This window comes from Elephas maximus, chromosome 4 (assembly GCF_024166365.1).
Source record: "Elephas maximus indicus isolate mEleMax1 chromosome 4, mEleMax1 primary haplotype, whole genome shotgun sequence".
NCBI classification, from domain to species: domain Eukaryota; kingdom Metazoa; phylum Chordata; class Mammalia; order Proboscidea; family Elephantidae; genus Elephas; species Elephas maximus.
The window spans coordinates 52,745,268-52,767,695 of NC_064822.1; the positions used below are offsets into that span (position 1 = coordinate 52,745,268).

At 40.4% G+C, this 22,428-nt stretch overlaps 1 protein-coding gene across 3 annotated transcripts in view; it reads left to right on the plus strand.

Moving 5' to 3' along the window:
* Window positions 1–22,428, plus strand: part of IL2RA (interleukin 2 receptor subunit alpha) — a 71,517-nt gene extending 49,089 nt beyond the window's left edge. Inside the window, exons 2-8 of one of the 3 annotated variants that reach the window (XM_049882040.1) lie at window positions 2,680–2,871; window positions 5,634–5,744; window positions 9,895–10,098; window positions 14,325–14,396; window positions 14,865–14,936; window positions 15,827–15,893; window positions 20,641–22,428. In XM_049882040.1, coding sequence (XP_049737997.1) covers window positions 2,680–2,871; window positions 5,634–5,744; window positions 9,895–10,098; window positions 14,325–14,396; window positions 14,865–14,936; window positions 15,827–15,893; window positions 20,641–20,665 — 743 coding nt within the window. In that variant the 3' untranslated portion in view covers window positions 20,666–22,428. The remainder of the gene's footprint in view (window positions 1–2,679; window positions 2,872–5,633; window positions 5,745–9,894; window positions 10,099–14,324; window positions 14,397–14,864; window positions 14,937–15,826; window positions 15,894–20,640) is intronic. The other 2 variants (XM_049882041.1, XM_049882042.1) reach the window with 2 other exon arrangements.

A 22,428-nucleotide genomic window follows, 5' to 3' on the forward strand; every position in this document is an offset into this window, starting at 1 on the left:
TTTCTTGAGGATTCCTTAGGGTTTTCTGTGTATAAAATCATGTCATCTGCAAATAGAGATACTTTTACTTCTTCCTTACCAATCTGGATGCCCTTTATTTCTTTATCTAGCCTAATTGCTCTGGCTAGGACCTCAAGCACAATGTTGAATAAGAGTGGTGATAAAGGGCATCCTTGTCTGGTTCCTGATCTCAAGGGGAATGCTTTCAGGCTCTTTCCATTGAGGGTGATGTTGGCTGTTGTTTTTGTGTAAATGCCCCTTACTATGTTGAGGAATTTTCCTTCTATTCCTATTTTGCTGAGAGTTTTTATCACGAATAGGTGTTGAACTTTGTAAAATGCCTTTTCTGCATCGATTGATCAAATCATGTGGTTCTTGTCTTTTGTTTTATTTAAATGATGGATTGCAATGATTGTTTTTCTAATGTTGAACCATCCCTGCACACCTGGTATGAAACCCACTGTGTCATGGTGAATTATTTTTTTTGATATCTTGTTGATTTCTATTGGCTAGAATTTTGTTGAAGATTATTGCATCTAAGTTCATCAGGGATATAGGTCTGTAATTTTGTTTTTTTGTAGTCTTTACCTGGTTTTAGTAACAGTGATATGCTGGCTTCATAAAATGGGTTTGGGAGTATTCCATCCTTTTCTATGCTCTGAAATACCTTTAGTAGTAGTGGTGTTAACTCATCTCTGAAAGTTTGGTAGAACTCTGTAGTGAAACTCGACGGCACTGGGTTTTTGTTTTATGTATGATTTGCAAATACTTTTTAATGAATTTTGCATCTATGTTCATAAAGAATAGTGATCAGTAATTTTTTTTCTTGCAATGTCTGAGTCAAGTTTTGATATCAGAATTTTACTGGCTTCATAAAATTAGTTAGCAAGTGTCCACTTCCCCTCTATTTCCTGAAGAAGTTTGCATAAGAGTGACACTATTTATTTCTTAAATATTTGGTAGAATTAATCAGTGAAATCATTTGGACATGTAATTTTCTTCGTGGGAATGTTTTTGGTTATGAATTCAATTACTTTAATAGATACAATGCTGTTATTGTTTTCTAATTCTTTTTGTGTCATTTTGGGAAATATTACTTTTCATTGAATTTGTTCATTTCATCTAAGTTGTCAAATTTATTTACATACATATGCTCATAGTATTGCCTTATCTTTTCATATCTCTAGACTCTATAGTGATGTTCTTTTCATTCCTGATATTGGTTATTTGTTCTCTCTGTTTCTCTCTCTCCCCCTACTCTTCCTCCTTTCCTCCTTCCCTCTTCAGTTTTGCGAAGAGTTTATCAATTTTATTAATCATTTCGAAGAACCAACTCTTGGCTTTGTTAGTTTTCTCTATTGTTTGCCTGTTTTATATTTTATTAATTTCCTTTTTATTTTCTTCTTTCTACTACTCTGAGTTTAATTTGCTTATATTTTCCAGCTTCTTAACATCAAAGCATAGATCACTGATTCATTTTTTCTAATATAAACATTCAAAATTATTTAAAATTATAAATTTCTCTCTAAGCCCTGCTTTAGCTACATCCAACAAATTTTGATGTGTTGTATTTTCATTATAATTCATTTGGAACCATCTTCTACTTTTCTTTGTGACTTATTCTCTGACCTAAGGGGTTATTTAAAATTGTATTTTTAAATTTTCAAATATTTGGTATATTCTAGATATCTTGTTTATTTTAAATTTTATTCACTCTGGTCAAAGGACATACTCTCTAAGATTTCAATCTTTTGAAATTTATTTAGACATTTTAAGGGCCACCATTTAGTTATCTTAGTAGATGTCCCATGTGCACTTGAAAAGAAAGATATTCTGCATTTTTTGGATACAATATTTTATAAATGGAAATTAATAAAGTTGGTTAAAAGATTTTTTTAAGTTGGTTAATAATGATTAAATCTATAGCTTACTGATTTTTATTTAGTTGGTGTGTCAATTATTGAGAGAATCGTGTTAAAATTTTTTACCAATGTGGATTTATCTGTTTCCCTTTAATCCTGTCAATTTTTTCCTTTATGAACTTTGAAACTCTATTATTAAGATGCACAGACATTTAGGATTGTTTTGCTTCCTGGTGAGTTGAGACTTTTATAATGAAATGTTCCTCTTTATCCTTTTTAGTACTTTTTATCTTAAAGCTGCTTTCCGACATCAATATAGCAACACAGGTTTTTTATGTTTACTTTTACATGATATATCTTTTTTCTATCCTTTTACTTTAACCTAGCATTTTCTTTGCATTTAAAGTGTATTCTCTTGTAGGGAGCATATAGTTGGGTCCTGCTGCTTTATCTAGTCTGAAAATCTCTACCTTTTAAATTATGTGCCTTGTCCATTTACATTTAAGGTAACTATTGATATGGTTGGATCTAGGTCTACCTTGTAGATACCTGTTTCCTAATTGAGACCTCTGCTCTTTTATCCTTCTATTCTTCATTTTCTCTCTTTATTTTGGTTAACTTTTGAACTATCTATGGTACAAAGGCTTCTAAAGAACAGTGGTAATAGCCTTAGTTCCCTTCTAGGAGATGGTAGGTTATATATAAATATTTTAAATACAGGGAAGAAATATGTGATTAAATAATTACATGAGTAGATCTGTGAGTGTTTGATGGGAACCTTCTGAACTCCTAATAAGTTTTTTTTTTTCCTTTGCAGAGTTTTGTTACGACGGTCCACCAGAGATCAGATATGCCACTTTCAAAGCCCACACATACAAGAATGGCACCATACTCAACTGTGAATGCAAGAGAGGTTTTCGCAGAATAAGACATGGATCACCGTATATTCTTTGTACAGGAAATTCTAGTCATGTTTCCTGGGAAAACAAATGTCAATGCATGAGTAATTGTAAGTGATTCCTTTTGTAACTACCCAGGGAAGGAGAACTGTAACACACAGATACTGCTTCAGCTTTTGTTGACTCAGCCCCATAGACAAAAATTGGCTTGTTCACTCTCCCTCAGAAAAGTTAACATTATACTCTACACACAGATGATAACTAATTTTAGTACTTCCTGGAATATTTAGTCATTAAACAAATATTTAATGAGCATTTATTTGTTCCTGTGGGACAGTTCTATACTCAGTCCTACAGGGTTGCTATGAGTCAGAATCAACTCAACAGCAATGGGTTTTGTTTATTAGTTCCCAAGGACTGTTCTAGGACCTGGAGATACAATAGGGATAGCCCTCAAGAAGTTTACATTTCAGGGGCCAGGGGAAAGACATCACACTAAAAATTACAAAACAATTTGAAAATAGTTCTAGTGAAAAATACTGACCTATAAGGCTGAGTTAACTTTTTTATTTTTTGGTTTTCAAAGCTCACACATCATACCATTTATATCCCAGCTCTATCCCTGAACAGCATGACAGTGTGAATTCCTAAGAATTTCCCATTCTCCCCCTCCACCCATCCCCTTTTCAATAACCATCTCTGAACTATGGAATAAGTTCTGGGTAGAAAGAAGGAGGCAATGAGAGAGGCATTTTCTCCCTTAATGAGTATAAAGAGAGGAAAAGATCATTCTTCTAAATTCTGAGGTCTTATCTATTACCATGGAGCCCTGGTGGCACAGTGGTTAAGAGCTTGGTTGCTAACCAAATGTTGGCAATTCAAATCTACCAGCCTTTCCTTGGAAACCCTATGGGGCAGTTCTACTCTGCCCTATTGGGTTGCTATGAGTTGGAATCGACTCGACAGCAATGGGTTTGGTTTTGGTTTATCTATTACCAATATTTTTCACTCTGGTTCTGTGACACCTTTCAGGGATTTCTTTGGGGAAAAAAATGTACTGTCCAGGAGAAAGCATTGTCAAGTATTGTCAGTGCAGGACTTTCCCCAGCCCCATGTCAGAAACTGGCTTTCCGGAGCATGAGGAATATATCCAAATACCCTATATCCCCAAAAAGGCTGCTGCTTATTGTTCCAGTCCAGCAGGAATCCTTTGGGTGCTGGAGGGAGGGAGCGAAGGTGAGATTTGGGAGGACAGAGAGGGAAGCGACAAGCCCACAGGCAGATCAAACTGCTATTTGGGCTCCAAATCAGCAGGAGGAAAACAGCAAAGCAGAAAAGGTGGTTAACTTTTATTTATTTATGGACATCAAAACATAGCTTAAGAGCCTTAGACCATGGTCCTCAATGCTGGATGTAATTGGAATCGTCAGTGGAGATTTTTTAAAGTACACCTGTCCAAGGATTAATCCTGACCTGACGAATCAGAATTCCTAGGGTTAGGGCACAAGTAGCCCCATCAGAGATTCCAATGCTTTGTCAAGGTTGCAAATCACTGCTTCAGATGGTGTTTCCCAAGTAAATAAACAACAAGCATCCAGCACCTGCTATATGTCTGTCTCCATGCCCAATATTATGGTAGATAAAAATGTTAGACATTTGTCTTGATATCTGCCCTCAAGGAGTTTACAGACAGGGGAGAAGGCAGAACTAGCGCATATGAAAGGACTAAAGGACAGCTTAGTGGCTGCCAACACTAAGAACCCCAAACATCATGGTTGCTGGTAAAGGCAAGCAGAGATGGCGGGATCACGTATTCAAATAGTGTAGGTATGTTTCCTCCCTTGAATGACCCCTTCTAAAGACACCTTCTAAATCTAAGTTTATCTGATACCATGATTTGCTGTTGAGCCTTCTTCCTTTAATCCCAGAAGCTCTGTGACATAAGTTCCATTTCCCCACTAGGTCTCTTATTCATTGTGTGGTATTAGAATGTAGTGAACAGTGGTAAATTCATCCGTCTTTTTATTTTGTAAGACGATGTCAGTGAGCCTTGGTATCTTTGTCCTACCCAAACCATGTAAAAACCAAACCAAACCCGTTGCTGCCAAATCAATTCTGACTTATAGCAACCCTATAGGACAGAGTAGAACTGCCCCACAGAGTTTCCGAGGAGCACCTGGTGGATTTGAATTGCCAACATTTTGGTTAGCAGCCGTAGCACTTAACACTATGCTACCAGGGTTTCCAAACCGTGTATGGACTGCAAAATTTGAAGCATTGCATTATCACTCTTTGCTAGCAGGTCCCCTCTCTCACACTAAGTTGGAATTCTGATCTCCATTTCACTGTGGTGCCAATATCCAACTCCTTTGCCAAATACCACAATAGAGACATGTTACAGGATAAGTTTTCTTGTCATTGCTTTAAGACTGTATCTCTCTAACTTTTTAAGTTCTGAACTGCTTTAGGGGAGCAAAGGAGCCAGTGGGTCATTGAACCAGACCACTCCTAATTGCCATCAGCCACATACCCATGCACAATATTGACAGAATTGATGAAAAAAGAACAGAGTTCTTTTTGGGGACACACACACACACTTCTACCAGAAAAGCGTTCATTCTTTCTGAAACATATTGTAGGCATTGCAATTATGCACATGAATATCAAGAGGCCAGTGCTGAGCTGGGTGGGAGCAGGCCCCACTGAGAGCACCCCTAGGGCATGGCTCATCTTTGTAACCAGCACCCAGACATTGCCTGGCACTTCCCAGATACTAGATAGACACTCTTTTTGAGTGAATAAATGAATGAACAGTGTTTTTTATTTTTAACGTTTGTGAAGTTATTTGCTTCATTCTACACATATTCTCTAGCCCCTTGGTACACAGAGAAACAAGTTACATCTAAACCTGAACAACAAGAGGAAAGAAAAAGCTCGGAAATGCAAAGTCAGATGCAGCTCCTGGACCAAGTAAAGCTTCTAGGTAAGACATGGATTTCAAACTGTCCTTTGCCTGACTCCTCAGAACTGACCCTTCTCTTGCATGTGTGTCATAGTGTTTCCCAAAGGAGGAAAGTCATTTTCTAAGGCTATCAGGTAGACAAGATCTATTCGAGAGTGTCTGCTGGCTATTTTCTCAGCATCTCAAACCACTCTCACGGCAGCCAACTTGGGCTCAGGGCTTCTTTTTCCTGAAGGTATTGCATACTTCATAGCTTTGGGAGCTGGCCGAGTAGAATTCAACTCAATTCCATTCAAAAAGCTTGTGTTGGGACTAACTGCATGCCAGGCACTGTAGACAGAAGATACAAATAGGAATAGAACAACAGTCCTTTCCCTCAAGGAAACCCTCTGTATTTTTCCCTAAGTACAAGACAATGAACTGCAAGCAGAACAATTTCTTTCAGGTGTTTCTTTCAGGTCCTGATTGTAAATTGTGCTGTGCTGGGGATTCTGAAAAACTGCAGACAAATAGCTCCTAGCTAATGCGCTGTGCAAGAGTGAGCACTGTGACTACCACCTGGCCTGCCCACTCCTCTCCAAAATGACTAATGTTTAAGTCCTAATGTCAGGGAGTAAGACAGCCTGTTAGGAAAACCTGAGCTTTTTGGGGACCAGCAACCCTTAAGAGACCCTGTAGCCAAAAAAAGAAAGCAAAACCCGAAACTCATAGCCATCAAGTCAAATCCAACTCATAGCGAACCTATAGGACAGAGTAGAATTGCCCCATAGGGTTTCCAAGAAGCAGCTGGTGGATTTGATCTGCCAACCTTTTGTTTAGCAGCCAAAGCTATTAACCACTGTGCAACCAGGGCTCCTGAGACCCTACAGCCCTATGCTAATTTTGTAACTTAACAAAGAGCATTATCTTATCATAGATACTCTCATTTGAGCCTCACAACCCAATGAGTCAGGGAGCAGGAAATACTATTCCCATTTACTGATGAAGAAACTGTGACACGAAGAAGTTACAAGACTTGGCTAAGCTCACATAATAGAACAGGAATAACACCTCCAAAACAAACAAACAAAAAACAGTTGTCTTCGAGTCACGTGGCCCTATGTGCATCACAGTAGAACTGTGCTCCATAGCATTTTTTTTTTTTAATTAACTGAGGTCCTTACTTCATTTGAATATTCTCAGCTTTTCCTTATTGTCCTTTTTTTTTTGTTCCAGGAGATGAATACATCTCCTTAGGCTCCTCTTGGTTGTGACAGTTTCTTAGATATTCCTTGCTTTTGTTGACTTTGACAATTTTAAGGAGTACTAGTCAGGTGTTTCATAGCATGTCCCTCAGTGGGATTTGTCTGATGTTGTTCTCACAATAAGAATGGGGTAAAGTTTTGTTTTGTTTTTCCGGGGGAAGACCACAGAGGTAAAATGCAATTTTCATCACATCATTTCAAAGATGTTGTTGTTATTAGTCACCATTGCATCAGCTCTGGTTCATAGCGACCCCATACATAACAGAACGTAACTTTGCTGGTCTTGCACCATCTTCATGATCATTGGCATGTTTGAGCACATTCTTGCAGCCAGTGTGTCAATCCATCTCATTGAGGGTTTTCCTCGACTTTGCTGGCACTCCACTTTACCAAACATGATGCCCTTCTCCAGTGATTGGTCCCTCCCTATGAGATATCCAAAGAAAGCGAGTTGAAGTCTCAAACAATGTTCTGTGACCCATAGTGTTTTCATCTGTTAATTTTTAGAATTAGATTGCCGGTTTTTCTTCCTAGTTGGTCTTAGCCTTGAAGCACGGCTAAAACCAATCCATCATCATGGGTGACCCTGCTGGTTTTTGAAATACCAGTGGCATAGCTTCCAGCATCACAGCAACACTCAAGCCACCACAGTAGAACAAACCCACAGATAGGTGGTAGATTTCAAGGGTACATACTGTCAATACGGTTTATCACTGTGGATGTTAACCTTATTACCTGGTTTGAAGTAGTGTTTATCAGATTTCTCCACTGTAAAGTTATCTTCCCCACACCCCCTTTCCATACTGTGCTCTTGCGAAGAAAGTCCTTATGTGCAGCCCACATTTAAGAAGTGAGGAGTTATGCTCCATGTCACTGAGGGTAAAGTAGCTACTGAAATTATTTGGATTCTTATGCATGAATTCTTCTTCATGTCTATTGCCGTTATTTATTTATTCAATCATTTTTATCAGTATGGACACATGGGTATATATTTCATACTTTGATTTATAATCCAGTACTTTTTAAAAATATTTCATTGGTTTTAGGTGAAAGTTTACAGTGAATATTAGTTTCTTATTCAAATATTTATACACAAATTATTTTGCGACATTGGTTGCAATCCTCGTATTGTGTCAGTACCCTCCCTCTTTCCACCCCGGGTTCCCCATGTCCATTAGTCCAGTTTTCCTGTCTCTTTATGCCTTCTCGGCTTTGCTTTTGGACAGATGTTGCCCATTTGGTCTCACATACTGGATTGAACTAAGAAGCACGTTCCTCATGTGTGTTATTGTTTGTTTTATAGGCCTGTCTAATTTTATGGTAATCTTTGGCTGAAAGGTGACTTCAGGAGTGGCTTCAGTTCTGAGTTAGCAAAATGTCAGGGGGCATAGTCTCGGGGGCTCCTCCAGTTTCTGTCAGACCAATAAGTCTGGGTTTGTTTGTTTTTTTGTGTGTGAGGAATTTGAATTTTGTTCTATATTTTTCTCCCGCTGTGTCTGAGACCCTCTATTATGATCCCTGTCAGAGTCTTCGATGATAGTAGCTCGGCACCATCTAGTTCTTCTAGGCTAAGGCTGGTGGAGGCTATGGTCCATGTGGTCCCTTAGTTCTTCAGGCTAATATTTTCCTTGTATCTTTGGTTTTCTTCATTATTCTTTGCTCTGGATGGGATAGGACTAACAGATGTATCTTAGATGGCTTCTTGCAAGCTTTTAGAATCCAAGATGCTACTCATCAAAGAAGGATGTAGAACATTTTCCTTATGAACTATGTTATGCCAGTTGACGTAGATGTCCCCCAAGACCATGGTTCTCAGCCCTCAGCCCCAGTAACTCGATCCCTCAAGGTGTTTGGATATGTCTAGGAAGCTTCTGGAGTTCTGGTGGCATAGTGTTTAAGAGTTTGGCTGCTAACCAAAAGGTTGATAGTTCAAATCCACCTTGGAAACTGTATGGGGCAGTTCTGCTCTGTCCTATAGGGTCAGTAGGAGTCGGAATTGACTCCACGGCAACCGACTTGGCTTGACAGTACAGGAGATAGTCATATCAGGACTGCTCAGCCCCCGGCCGGGGCAGGGAGGTTACATAGGGTCTTTGGGTACTAGGGTTGTGGAAAGTCAGAGCGTACATGCAGTTGCACATGTCTGGGGTCAGAGGGTGTTGCAGTTTCATGAGTACAGATGTTGCAAATGCAAGGACGGAGCAAATTCTGAGATTAAATCAGAGCAGGACATGGTCTCTGGTGTTTTAGTAGGGTGAATGGAAAGTTAATGGGCATGGAGAATTTTCAGAGGCTTTGACAGGGCTCATGTGGGTCAAGCTTCAGGCTTGGCTTGCTCAAAGATCAGGCTCCGTTTCTCTGAGATTCTCTCAGCTCTTCCCTTTTCAGGGCTTTAGCTTTGACCCTAGTCCTTCTCCCTTGATTATAAGATGGCCACCAGCCACAAATGGAGAACGTGCTTCCCCGCTTATCCAGTGGAAACCCCAGGTGCTCTTCACATATCATTGGCCCAAACAGACTTGGACCCACCCTTCTTCCTCAGCTTAGACCACACTTCCCACTCCTGTCCACCCATGAAGTACCTCATCATCTTTCAAGGGCCAGATCAATGCTTTCTGTTTCAGGGTACCACCAATCAAAATTAATCATTCATTCCTCTGTGTTCCCATAGCAAGAATCTGCTCCTCAGTGATAACGCTCACCACGTTCTGCCTCCATATGTCTTTCTTACCCAACTGAATGTCAGCTCCTTACGGGAGTGGCTGAGTCTTTGGTCTTTGTGCCATATCGCCTAGCAAAGTTCTCAATATGTACTTGCTGAATGAAAAAAATGAATGAATGGATGAAGGAACAAAAGAATAAGTCTCTTTGGATTCACTCACAGTGCATTTCCCAACTTACCTTCAGAATTTTCTTTCCTCTTCCAGGTCACTGCAGGGAGCCTCCACCATGGGAACATGAAGCTATGGAGAGAAAGTATCATTTTGTGGTGGGGCAGACAGTTCAATACCAGTGCATCAAGGGATACAGGGCCCAAAGGAAAGGCCGTGCCGAAAGCACCTGCAGAGTGATCTGTGGGGAAACGAGGTGGACACAGCCCCGGCTCACGTGCACAAATGAAGTGATTCCAGGTATTGTTTCCAGGTATTGTGGCACCCTTCTTGGGTCCACTACACTGCTTTCCTCCATCAGGTCAAGCAGGGTGAAATTCCTAACTCCACCAGCTATGTGACCTCGGACAGCCACTTAATCTCCCTGGGCCTCAGTTTTTTCACATTCCACAAAATAGACTAGGTGAATTCGAAGGTCTCCTCCCCCAAAGGTCCCTCTATACCCTGGCAGAGGATAAAGAGTAAGATACCAAAGAAGAGCACAGTTCTTTCAAGTGCTGCCTCACTGGGGATAATGCTTTTCTAGCAGATCCTGAAATTCCACTTCATTCTCTCCGATACCAAGGCTTCCTCTAGTTCAAAAGGGAAAGTCCATTCTCCCCACACACGGTTTCTACTTTTACTCACATATAACGTAAATACGTTATTTGTATAGTGCTCCATTGTTAGTAGGCTCCTTCCTCTTGTGTAATTTCCCTACCTGACCTCTGATTAAAAAAAAAAAAGTCCCTGGGTAGCACAAACTGTTTGCGCTTGACTACTAACCTGAAGATTGGCATTTCAAATCCACCCAGTAGCACTGCAGAAAAAAAAAAAGCCTGTCAAACTGTTTCCATAAAGATTACAGCCAAGAAAACTCTAAGGAGCAGTTCTACTCTGTAATACACGGGGTCATCATAAGTCAGAATCGACTCCATGGCAACAGGTTTGGTTTTGAGTTTTGGATCCCTGATAAAAGTGCAAATGTGCAGGGAAGAGACAGAAAAGTAGGCTTTAGAAGGAAGGTAGGAAGAGGCAGTGTCTGGAATAGATAAATAGGAGGAAACCAGGGTCTACTCCTGACCGCCCAGCATCCTTTCTGAAGGAGAATGCTTTTTTATTCATTCATTCATGAATATTAAAAACAGTCTGTGACAAGTATACACCAGTGAATGTTCTAGGTGAAGGGCACATAATGGTGATACCTTTCTCTTTCCCTTACTTTCTCTCACTCTTTGTCATGTATATATTGTATGTATAATATATAGATATATGTAGGTATAGATAGAGATCTCATTTTGGTTTGTCAATGTCTAAAAGAGTCTAAAATGTCCCACAAGGATTGAATATTTGTCAATTTCTCCTTGAAATTCTAAGCACTGTTTTGCTTTACATAGTTCAAGTCTACACTGTTAAGTACCTAAAGATCCATGGTTTTTTTTTTTTAATTTTCTTTGTGAATTGTAATTGACTTGACTGCAACTAACAACAACAAAAATGTCATTTTTTAGATGTGTCTCATAAACAGCTTATAGCTGGAATTTGTTATGCTTTGTTAACTCAATCTTAGAATTTCTGTCTTTTAATAATGGAATTTAAATTATTCATGTTTATTGTAATAACTAATGTGATTAGACTAACTCTTGACACCTTATAGTATGTGTTCTATTTATCATTCTTTCTTTTTCAACTTTTTTTTTCTGCCTTTTATTGGATTGAGTTTTCTTTGTTTTAGTTCTTTTCTCTAATGGCTTGGAAATTAATAATCCTATTTTTATTCTTCCAGTGATTCCCCTTATATTTTAAAAACACACAGTTAAATATGTATTTTGTGTCAACATACAGAGTTAATCACAATAATCCCTCACCTAACAGGACAAAAACTTCAGCATGCATTTACTTTCTTTCTCTTTACTTACTCAAGCACACACACAAACACTCACTCACTCACTCATTCATGCATACATACAACCCACGCATACATACAACCCACACATGTTGAGATATTCTGGCATTTTCATTCTAAGATCCTTACATATATTTCTACAATCAAAATTACTTACATTTAACAGTAAGTCTTATTGGTTTGATCACCACCAATTCTCATATCCCCTGTCTTCCTCTTGGATTCTTTGGGAATACTGTGTTTCTTTCCCAAAGCCTGCCTTCAGTGAGTGTGAGGAAAAAACAAGACATGCTGATTGCCAGGGTGTGTCAGTAGATTTTCTTTTGTCATAGGTTCCCCATTCCTCCTAGGGGTTGCCAGTCACCCAGGGCACTGCCCTGCCTCTTCAGCTCAAGTGGCCACAGTTACTGCTCTAGGCTGGAGGTAAATGCCCCTGCTGCTTGGCCCAAAGTGGGGAAAACCACTTGGCTCCTCTCAATGTCATTCGCCAAGGAATTTCCCTACATCTCTACCAGTTACCTTTGAATTGACCTCGACTCATGGCAACCCCATGTGCCTGAGAGTAGAACTGTGCCCCGTAGGGTTTTCAGTGACTGATTTTTCAGAAATAGATCACCAGGACTTCCTTCAGAGGTGCCTCTGTGTGAACTTGAACTGACAACCTTTCAGTTACCAGCCAAACACGTTAATCATTCACACCAGGGACTCCATATGGTCTTTACTGTTCCTTGAATCTATTTCCTTTGAGCTTGGAGTACCCCTAAAATAATTGCCACTTTTTCCAACATTCTTCTCCACCCTGTATTTTGGTCTGTGGTTTTCCTCCTCCATCTGGTTATATCTTTTTTCAAGGTATCCTCAAAATTTCTCATCTACTGATGGCACGGTTTCTTGCTTTTGGGTGCTCTTATGAATTTATTCTCTTATTAATACATTTTTCTCCTGTTATTGCTAGGGTTTTGATGGGGCAGGGAGAAGCAGATGCATGTTTAGTCCTCAAATTTTAGCCAATCCCTGAAATTCTTTTAGGGGGAATAGGATGTATAAATCTTTTTTAATATTGATTCTTACTCTTCTAATCATAAAATGCTCCGATCAAAACAAAATACTAATCCAGTTTTGAGTGGACTTTTTGCACAAAAGTGAAAAACAGAACATTGATGACATCCTAAATCTACTGTCTTCCTGCAAAACGTCTAACTAGATTAGGTGCCATCCTAATACCATTCCTACCACTAGCCAACTAGTAGGATCCCCAAGGTAGGCCAGCTAAAAGGCATCCTGGAGGTGTTAACACACAGACATAATAAGACTAGGCTATTATTTTGTGCATCTCTACTTTTTTATGATTTTTTAAAAAATTTCATTTATGTTGTTGTTGTTGAGAATATACACAGCAAAACATGCACCAATTCAACAGTTTCTACATGTATCACTTAGTGACTTTGATGACATTCTTCGAGTTGTGCAGCCATTCTCGTCCTTCTTTTCTGAGTTGTTCTTTCCCCATCAACATAAATTCACTGCCCCCTAAGGTTCCTATCTAATCTTTCAAGTTGCTGTTGTCAATTTGATGCCATATACATAATTCTTAAGTGAACATAATGTTCAAGGCAGACATTTTTTTACTTATTAAACTATTGTTTGGTTTTAAGAAGGCTTCAGGGAATATTTTTGGTTTTAGGTTTAAAGATTATCTCAGGGCAATAGTTTCAGAGGTCCATCCAAACTTCATGACTCCAGGAAGTCTGGAGTCCATGAGAATTTTAAATTCTGTTCTGCATTTCCCCCCTTTTGATCAGAATTCTTCTATGGAATCTCTGATCAAAATGTTCAGTAATGGTAGCTGGGCACTACTCAGTTTTTCTGGTCCTATTGCAAAAGAGTCAGTTGTTCGTGGAGGCAACTGGCCACATATCACATACCTTCCTCCTAATTCCTGAGTCTCCTTCTTCCTCTGTTGCTGTAGGTGAATAGCGACCTAATGTTGTGCCTTGGATGACTGCTTGCAAACTTCTAAGGTCCCAGGCACTACTCAATGAACTAGGAGGTAGAAGAGAAGCACTAAACCTGTTATCAGGCCTATTAACTGGGATGTTACATGAAACCATGACCCTAAACCTCCAAACCAAGGAACCAAATCCCATGAGGTTTTTGGCTGTACATAAGCAGCCTCATCACCTACTTTTCTTCTTTTTTTTTTTAATACGTATACATTTTTACTTCATTTGTTGGTTCAGTCATATTTCTATTATTATGACCCATTTTCTCTGACTTTTTGGTTTCAGAAGATGCTACCTATTCGACAGATGGAAACCAGGGCCATGTAGCAACCATGGGGAGAAATAGTTGTTAGGAGTTTCACGGGAAGTCAAGGTCAGGGTAGAACTCAGTCTCACTCTGCTTTGCTGAGGCCACGTAAGCGCTTCCCTGTGACCTTGATGTAGAACCATGTGAGATATTCCCAGAACCAAGATTCAAGTTTCACACAGTGTTTCTGTGGCCAACTGATGAGGGAGAGGGGAAAGATGTGAGCACTCAGTCTTTAAGTTTCACAAGCATGGCTTACTCTCTCCTCCAGGTAAAGAAGAGGCTGAATCAAGCACTGACACTCTTCCTGAGAGTGAAGCTTCCTGTCCCTCAGTAACAACAGGTATGGCTAGGGTTTCTATGAAAACAAAAGCTTGGTCATTAAATCACAATGCAAGAAAGGAACAACGATTGTCCGAAGTAAGGCTCTCTAGCACATGCACCAGAATTGATCTGTAATGTTAAAGACATCACTCACCAGGCCACCACTCCTCCAACATGTAAAAAAGCAGTAAGGGGGAAGAAAAACCAACCACCACAGCTTCCCATCTCCTCCAAAACAGGAGCCTCACTCTTAGAAACCTGCATAGCCTGAGTCAAGTTTCAGAGAGAAGAAAAAGAATTGACTAGAATGAGGACGGAAATCTCAAGATGGAGAATATAAAGTTTGCCACTTGCCTCTGCTTCTCTTTCACACCCCTTCTTTCAGTCTCCTGAGTTTCTGATTCATTGAAGTGCCCTAACTCTCTCCAGCCTTGTGATGTCCTATAGTTAACATAACTGAGCTTCTTCCGCTCTCTCTTTTTCACAGTTTCTCAAAAATATACAGAAGCAGTTACAACCACAGAGACGTTTATATTTACTACAGAGTATCAGATTGCAGGTGGGTCAGAGTCACTTTCTTTGTTGGCAAAATGTACATCAGAGACTGTGGAACATATTTGCTGGTTGGCGGATTGACTTAAAATGGCCCCCTCCTTATGCTACATAATGTTTACAAGAGTAAAGAACTGATTCAGATGTTAACATAACTCCAAATCACAGAATTTAGTTCTAGAAAGTTGTGAGCCAAATTTCAAACCAGCCCCAACCAGTTTCTCCTGAAATGATCTTAAAGAACAATACCCCTATGTCTGTGTGTTGCACGGGGTGAGGCAAGAGAGGGAGGGATGCAGTATAACCTGGGAAAGAAAGAAATAACATTCCATAAACACTGCAATTGTTTCCTGGTAGGGGGATAGACCAGGCTTTTGGGCAACATCTCCAAAAAAAAAAAAAAAATTTTTTTTTTTTTCTAGTACCACTGGAAAGCAGAATTTGGGAAATATGAACACTTTTAAGAGATGTTAATGTGTTTATCATTTATTTTTATGTTTCAATTTTTTTTTACCGGATCCAGGAATTACACACTGCCTCTTTAAATGAGGCCAGGCCTCTGAACTTTTCTGAAGAGCTCCCATCAGTTTGCTCCCTCAGAAAGAACAGTGACTCTTGAGGAAAGGCATCATCCCCTTTTTCTTAATCAAAGGCTCTCTCTCCACACCCCACCCCATGCTAGCTCTAGTTACTTCAAGACAGAGCAAGTCTCCTAAGAAGTTCTGTGGGGGACTTGTACTCTCAGAAAGGAAAGCAGATACTGCAGAGTCCCACCCCTTCAGGAAAACCTTGCCCATCTGGGGGATTTTCTCAGCCTGCATTGGGGACCTAGATTCCTGCTACCCTCAACACCAAGGCCAGGGCCCTTCTTTGCTGAGTTAATCTCTCTGTCGACAGTGGCCAGCTGTGTTTTCCTGCTGATCAGTATCCTGCTTCTCAGTGTGTTCACCTGGCAACGAAAATGGTGAGTCCAATGCTACTTCAAAGAAGCACTTGCCCAATCTTGTGAGTGCAGCACTTCATCAAAGAACATGTAGGAAAAGTACCTGCAAGAACCAGGTCTAACTTTCCCCCAGTCCACCCCATTCTCTTACTAACCACTAGCTGTTTGGGGATTAGTAGAGAAAGAACCAGCCCTCGATGTATTACCAGAGTCTCTCAAAGAGAGTTAAAACAGCAGCGAAATGGAAAGCAAAGGAAACTAACATTTGTTGAGTGTCTATGTGCTAAGCTCAATGCTTATCTTCTGTACGTTATTTCAATTTATGTTCCCAATAACCTTTAGAATAGCTATACCTTTGAGAGATTAAGCACCTTGACCAAGATTATATAGTAGAGGCTGAAACTGCTATTGTTCTCTAGATCCCAAGATCTTTCTGCCCTCCGCCTTGCTAGAAGGAAACCAAAGGCAGCACCTCTACTGAGCTTTTCCTATCCTGTGCTCCCCACTCCACCTCTGCAGACACTTCCGTCAAAGCCCCTTTGACCAGGAACATAGCCCATGTGTGGCCTGATTGGCATTGACTAGGGTTCTCAGTCCTGGCTGCATAGTAGAACAATCAGGAGAGACTTTTTAAGGTACTAACCCTTGGACTCCAGTTAGAATCTATGGAGTGGGGCCCAAACATCACTACTTTTTAAAAATTCCTCAGAGGTGTCTAATATGTAGCTAGGTTTCACAACTCTGCGTTAGGCCAGGTTCTTAAATTTCAGTGTACATGAGAATCGCCAGGAAGGCTTATTAAAGCGCAGATGGCTGTGCCCCATCCCCAGAGTTCCTGATTCAGCAGGTCTTGAGTGGGGCACAATAATTTGCATGCCTAACAAATTCCCAAGTGATACTGAAGCTGCTAGTCAAGGGACTAAATTCTGAGAGCCACTGCAGTAGACTAATAGTATTAGCAAGAAAAGAGAGTGAAAATATCTCACGAAAGCCATGGTTTATTAAGAAAAGTTGGAATTTCTCCCACCCTGTAGAGAATTACAGAGACCTACCACGTCACTGTCTTGACTACATAGGGTGCCCTACCTCTGCCAGAGTGTGCTCTGGTCAACCCTGGTGTAAACCCTCCAGTAAGACTCTGAGAAAACATAGATCCACACCCATCAAAAACACCACCGTTTGGAGCTGTGCCCTAGGGGAGCTCTGAGCAAGGTAGGAAGTAACCAGATTTTCCTGTGTGCTAAGTAAGGGTGGGAAAAGTCTAGGACTGCACTGTCCAATAGGATAGCAACTAGCCACATACGGCTATATTTAGCCCAGCCGCAGAGAAAAGAGAGAAAAAATCTTCCGTTCTTATATTTATCATTAGGAATACAATATACTTCTAACTTTCCTCATGTGAATTAAGAAGTACAAATTGTTTCAATGGAAATGATGAGCCTTTCAGGGTTACTGTATTAGAAATTATGCACATGCCTGACCGTCTTCCAATTTTTCTAAGGTGTTAGCCGATTCCTAAAGTGTTATGTTAGGATGACATGAGATTAAGTTGGTAAAATGCCTGACATTGTAGGTGCTCCATACTTGTTAGATCCTCTCCATCCCTAGCTGACAAGGCTTAATAAATACCATCAAAGATCCTTTGTTTTGGTAGCTTGAAGGCCTTCAGACACAAAGGGATGAACTAAGCTATTGGGCAGCGGTAATGGTTTGGAAAAAGGAGCTGTGGTGGTGCAGTGGTCAAGCACTAGGCTGCTAACAGAAAGGTAGGCAGTTCAAACCCACCAGTCGCTCCACAGGAAAAAGATGTGGCAGTCTGCTTCTGTAAAGGTTTACGGCCTTGGAAACCCTGTGGGGCAGTTCTACTCTGGCCTATATAGTCGCTATGCGTCTGAATCGATTTGACAGGGATGGGTTCGGTTTTTTTTTTTTTTTTTTAACGGTTTGGAGTTTATGTTGTGAAACAAAGAACTGCTTGAAACTATAGGCGCTCCCGCGAGGACTCCCAGAACTACAATCTTCGCAAGACTCGAACATAAATCTCAGAATGAGCCCTCTGTTTGTCCAAAATTGCCGCTAGCATATAATTTCGTCGGATGGTGCCCTCCTGTGGCCAAACAGAAATCCTGCATTTGAATTCCTGAATGATCACCGTATCCTAAGATTTTTTTTCAGCAACTATTAAGAGCCAATGATGTGCTGGAGCAGGTTCGCACTGGCTCACGACAGCCAAGTGTGAAATTTTCAGAAATTCTGTGAGATGGTGGTTAAACACAGCCATTATTAAAAATTAAATTATATAAACTTACAACAAAGTAAATTATATTAAAAACAAATGTAATACTCAGAACTAATCACTTCCTAATGATTTTACTACATTTGCTATTATCTTTGTTCTCAGTGTTACTTACATCTATTGTGTCCGTACAGTGGTAATGCTCTACAATGGTACATCTCTTCCCAACTCTGCGTTCAGTGATTTGTAGCTTGAAAAGGGCCATGGTGGGAGCATTTACACCATGGAAATAGGCGAACTCTTTCAGAGAGCTGGTTGTTAAACATTTGCCGACACACTACGGCTTGGAGCCCTGTACTATGGGACCTCTGAACAAGGTAGGAAGTAACTAGATGATCCTGTGCTCTAAATAAGCACTGGGAAAAGTAAAGGGCTGTACTGTTCAATACGGTAGCAGCTAGCCACATGGGCTATTTAAATTTAAGTCTAAATAAATTAAACACAATCAAAAATTCAGTTCCTTGGTTGCACCAGCTACATTTCAAGTGTTCTGTAGCTACAGGTGGGAGTGGCTACCTTATTGGACAACACAGATAAAAAAACATCCCCGTCACTGCAGAGAGGTCTATAGGACAGAGATGGTAGGAACTTTCCTGGTACATGAAAAACAGTCAGCACAGTTAGTTGCTATTATTATTCTTGCTCTGCAGCTAGTGTCCTCTACACAGATCAAAACACATTTATAGAACATCTCTTGTGTAGCAGGCACTGTGCTAGTGGCCCAAAGATGAATACAACATAGCCCCTGTTCTCAGGAGCTTACAGACTAGTGGGGGAGAAAGAGAAAAAATGAGACTGTAAGATCAAGGTGTTATAGGAGAGAAGAGAAAGAACACTTAACCCTACTTAGGATCTAAAGAAAGCTTTTAGAGGAGATAGTGCCTGAAATGCCTGCAGCCAGATAAAGAAGGGCAGGAAATGGTTTCCAGGCAGAGGGAAAAGCGTGAGGACAGGTAAGGAGTCCTGAGCCAGTGTGATGCTCCACTGGGGAAAAGTCAAGCAGTTCTAAACAACTAGGGGGTGAAGTGCATGGAAGCAGTGGGGACAATGATTCTGCAGGGGTGGACAGTGGCCAAGTCATCAAGGATCAGCCTGGCTGAGGAGTTTAGACTTTATCCTGAGGGCAATGGAGACGCACAGAACTCTTTATTTATGAGGCAAATGGTGACATTGGCTGTTTGGATGGTCTGGCTGCAGTATAGAGGCTGGGTTTAAGGTGAGTAATAGTGGTAGCTCCCTGGGTGGTACAAACATTTTATACTCAACAACTAACCTAAAGGCTGGTGGTTTGAACCCATCCAGCGGCACTGTAGAAGAAAGGCCTGGCAAACTGCTTCCGTAAAGATTAAACCGAAAAAACCAAACCCGTTGTCATCAAGTCAATTCCAACTCATAGCGACCCTATAGAACAGAGTAGAACTTCCCCATAGAGTTTCCAAGGAGCACCTGGTGGATTCAAACTGCCAACATTTTGGTTAGTAGTTGTAGCTCTTAACCACTATGCAACCAGGGCTTCTTCCATAAAGATTATAGCCAAGAAAACTCTATGGAGTACTTCTACTCTGTCACACATGGCGTCGCCATGAGTCAGAATCAACTCGATGGCAATGGGTTTGGTTTTTAATAGTGATGGCAGCTTGATTACATTGCAATGGAATAACTCCACACATGATACAGCGAAAGCCTGAACTAGGTCAGTGGACAGAAGTTAGAAAGGAGGGGAGAAATCAAGAAATATATAAAGAAGGTAAAATTAGCAGAATTTGGTGGCCGATTGGAAGTGAGGGTTAAGGAAGAGAGATGAGTCACAGATACCTCCCAGGTTTTAATATGTGTGTGATAGTGGGACCCTGTGGTAACTATATCCTAGAATGAAACTTAAAGTGAGGATCTCAAGTAATATTGATACAAATGGTTAATGTGCTCAGCTGCTAACCAAATGGTTGGAGGTTCGAGTCCATCCAGAGGTGCCTCAAAGAGCTACTTCCAAAAAAATCAACCACTGAAAACCCTATGGAGCACAGTTCTACTCTGCACATGTGGGGTTGCCATGAGTTGAAATAGACTCAACGGCAACTTATTTTGGTGATTAACCGCAAAGCAGAGCACATCCTATAATTCAGTCCCTCAGCTTCACATCTATAACCATCCAGCCCTGAGTTGACAGGGAAATGGGCAGACTTTCATAGGCTCTTTCTCAGATCCACTTATTGCACTTTGAATTATCATGCTGTGAGAACCACAGAGCAGAGGCTAAGATGGGGCAGTCAGTCTTGGCCCCTGGAGGAATGGAGAAGCCTTGAGGTCACATTTTAACATGTGGGAAGGTAACAGTCTCCTGGGGTAGAAATTAAAGTTAACAGTTCGATTGGGTAACGTTGGCTGCTCTAACCACATTGGTTTAGGGTGGGAACCACATTTTTCTTGGTGCAGTATTACACATACAGCTATGACTTCATTATATCTTTACAGGGGGAAGAGTAGAAGAACAATCTAGAAAACCAAGAGTGGTGAGAAGCCAAGAACGCCGATAGAAGTCATGGAGCACAAGACAAAATCAAAGAACTTAAACACTCATCCAAGAAGCACTTCTTGCTATCCCTTGGGTTTTGGAAAGCTCTGAAATTGTATCACAGAACAACAGGCAGCTGCAACCCCATCTCTAAGTCAGCTCTGTAGTGTCAATGAGTGAGATCTACCTGCTTCCAATGCCAAGGCCATTGAAGGAAAAGAGAAGAACAAACACAACTCTCTGTGTTATTTTCGTGTATATGTAATGTGTTCATAAAAGCATAAATGGCATGGAACCCTCTCCACACTATACAGAGAATAAAAGAAGTAGCTTTATGTTAATTTCATCACCACTTCTGCCCCAGGTAAAGCCCTTGCACTAATGTAAATAGACACACACACTTCCTATTCTATGTAAGTGGACCTTGTCCCTTGTTCCATAAGAATCCTTCTCCAGCCTCTGGTGGGCCAGCCCATTCTTCTGATCACGTTCCTAATGAATGTCCTTTAAGAACGCTGGACTAGTGACTATGAATCTTTTTGTCCTGAGTTCAATCCTCTAAACTAGCCCTCTTCTATTGAACTTTTAATTTAGAATTTTTAAAATACAATAACCATGGAAAATGATCTTTGGGCAGCCCTTAACACAGGGCAGGCAAGCCCTTGGAACTGTAGAGCTTCAACATTTGAAAGGGTTTTCCTAGAGTTAATGCTGGGAACAAAAGGATAAATCAACTATCAGGCAATGAATTATACATAAAATGTCTTTACCTGTACATTCCTGATACATTGAATTTGGGCTGCACTAATGTGAGGCTTACAGATAGACACGTGATGTGCACATGTGTACATTTCCAGATAAGTGTCATAAAAACACCGAAAAGACATCAATGCATTCAATGTTTGTGGAAGGAAAGAAAGAGGGAGGAAGTGACGTGGGACAGAGGAGGGAGATCATTCTGACAGAACGTAACTATGGAAAATGTCATAAAAACGGTTCTCAAACATTAGCAAAAAAGTTAGCAAATCAGAACCACCTGGAGGGCTTGTTAAAACACACTGCTGGGCCCATCCACAAAGCATTTGAATCTGTAGGTCTGGTAGGGAGCCTGAGAACTTGCATTTCTAATGCATTCCCAGGTGATGCTGACGCAGCTGGTCTGAGACCACACTTTGAGAACCACTGGATTATACCTTCTCCACCCACATCCTCAACTTTCTACTGAACACCTTCAGTTCCAGGTGTTTATTCGGTCTCTTGCAAAAAAGATTTCTCTTCCCAAATAAGTTAACTCAGATGTTCTACTTTCATAAAATCACTTGATTAAGGGGATTAATACAGGGTCCAGATCCAGACTAAAGAACCATTTGCTCTCTTTTCTGTGACCAGCCAAGGTCAGTCTAGACTGTCTTGTCCACACCCCTTGCACCCATCCAAATATATGCTTTCTGGGTAAACTACAGTTAAAAGGAATCTCAGACCAGACATAAATTTTAAAAACAAATCTTACTTGAACAAAATTGAATTGAATTGAATTATCATTACTATTTTGGGGGAAAGGGGGCCTGTGAGATCAAAATTATTGTCATAATAATATTAAGACGTTATTTACCTTTTTCACTTTCTCTGTGTACTGTGGAGCTTTCCAGGGGCTACATGATAAGTGATGATGCCATTGCTCTGGTGTTAATATATAGTGAGTTTATTTACTGTTATTTTTAAAGAATTAATAAATAATATTTTTTAAA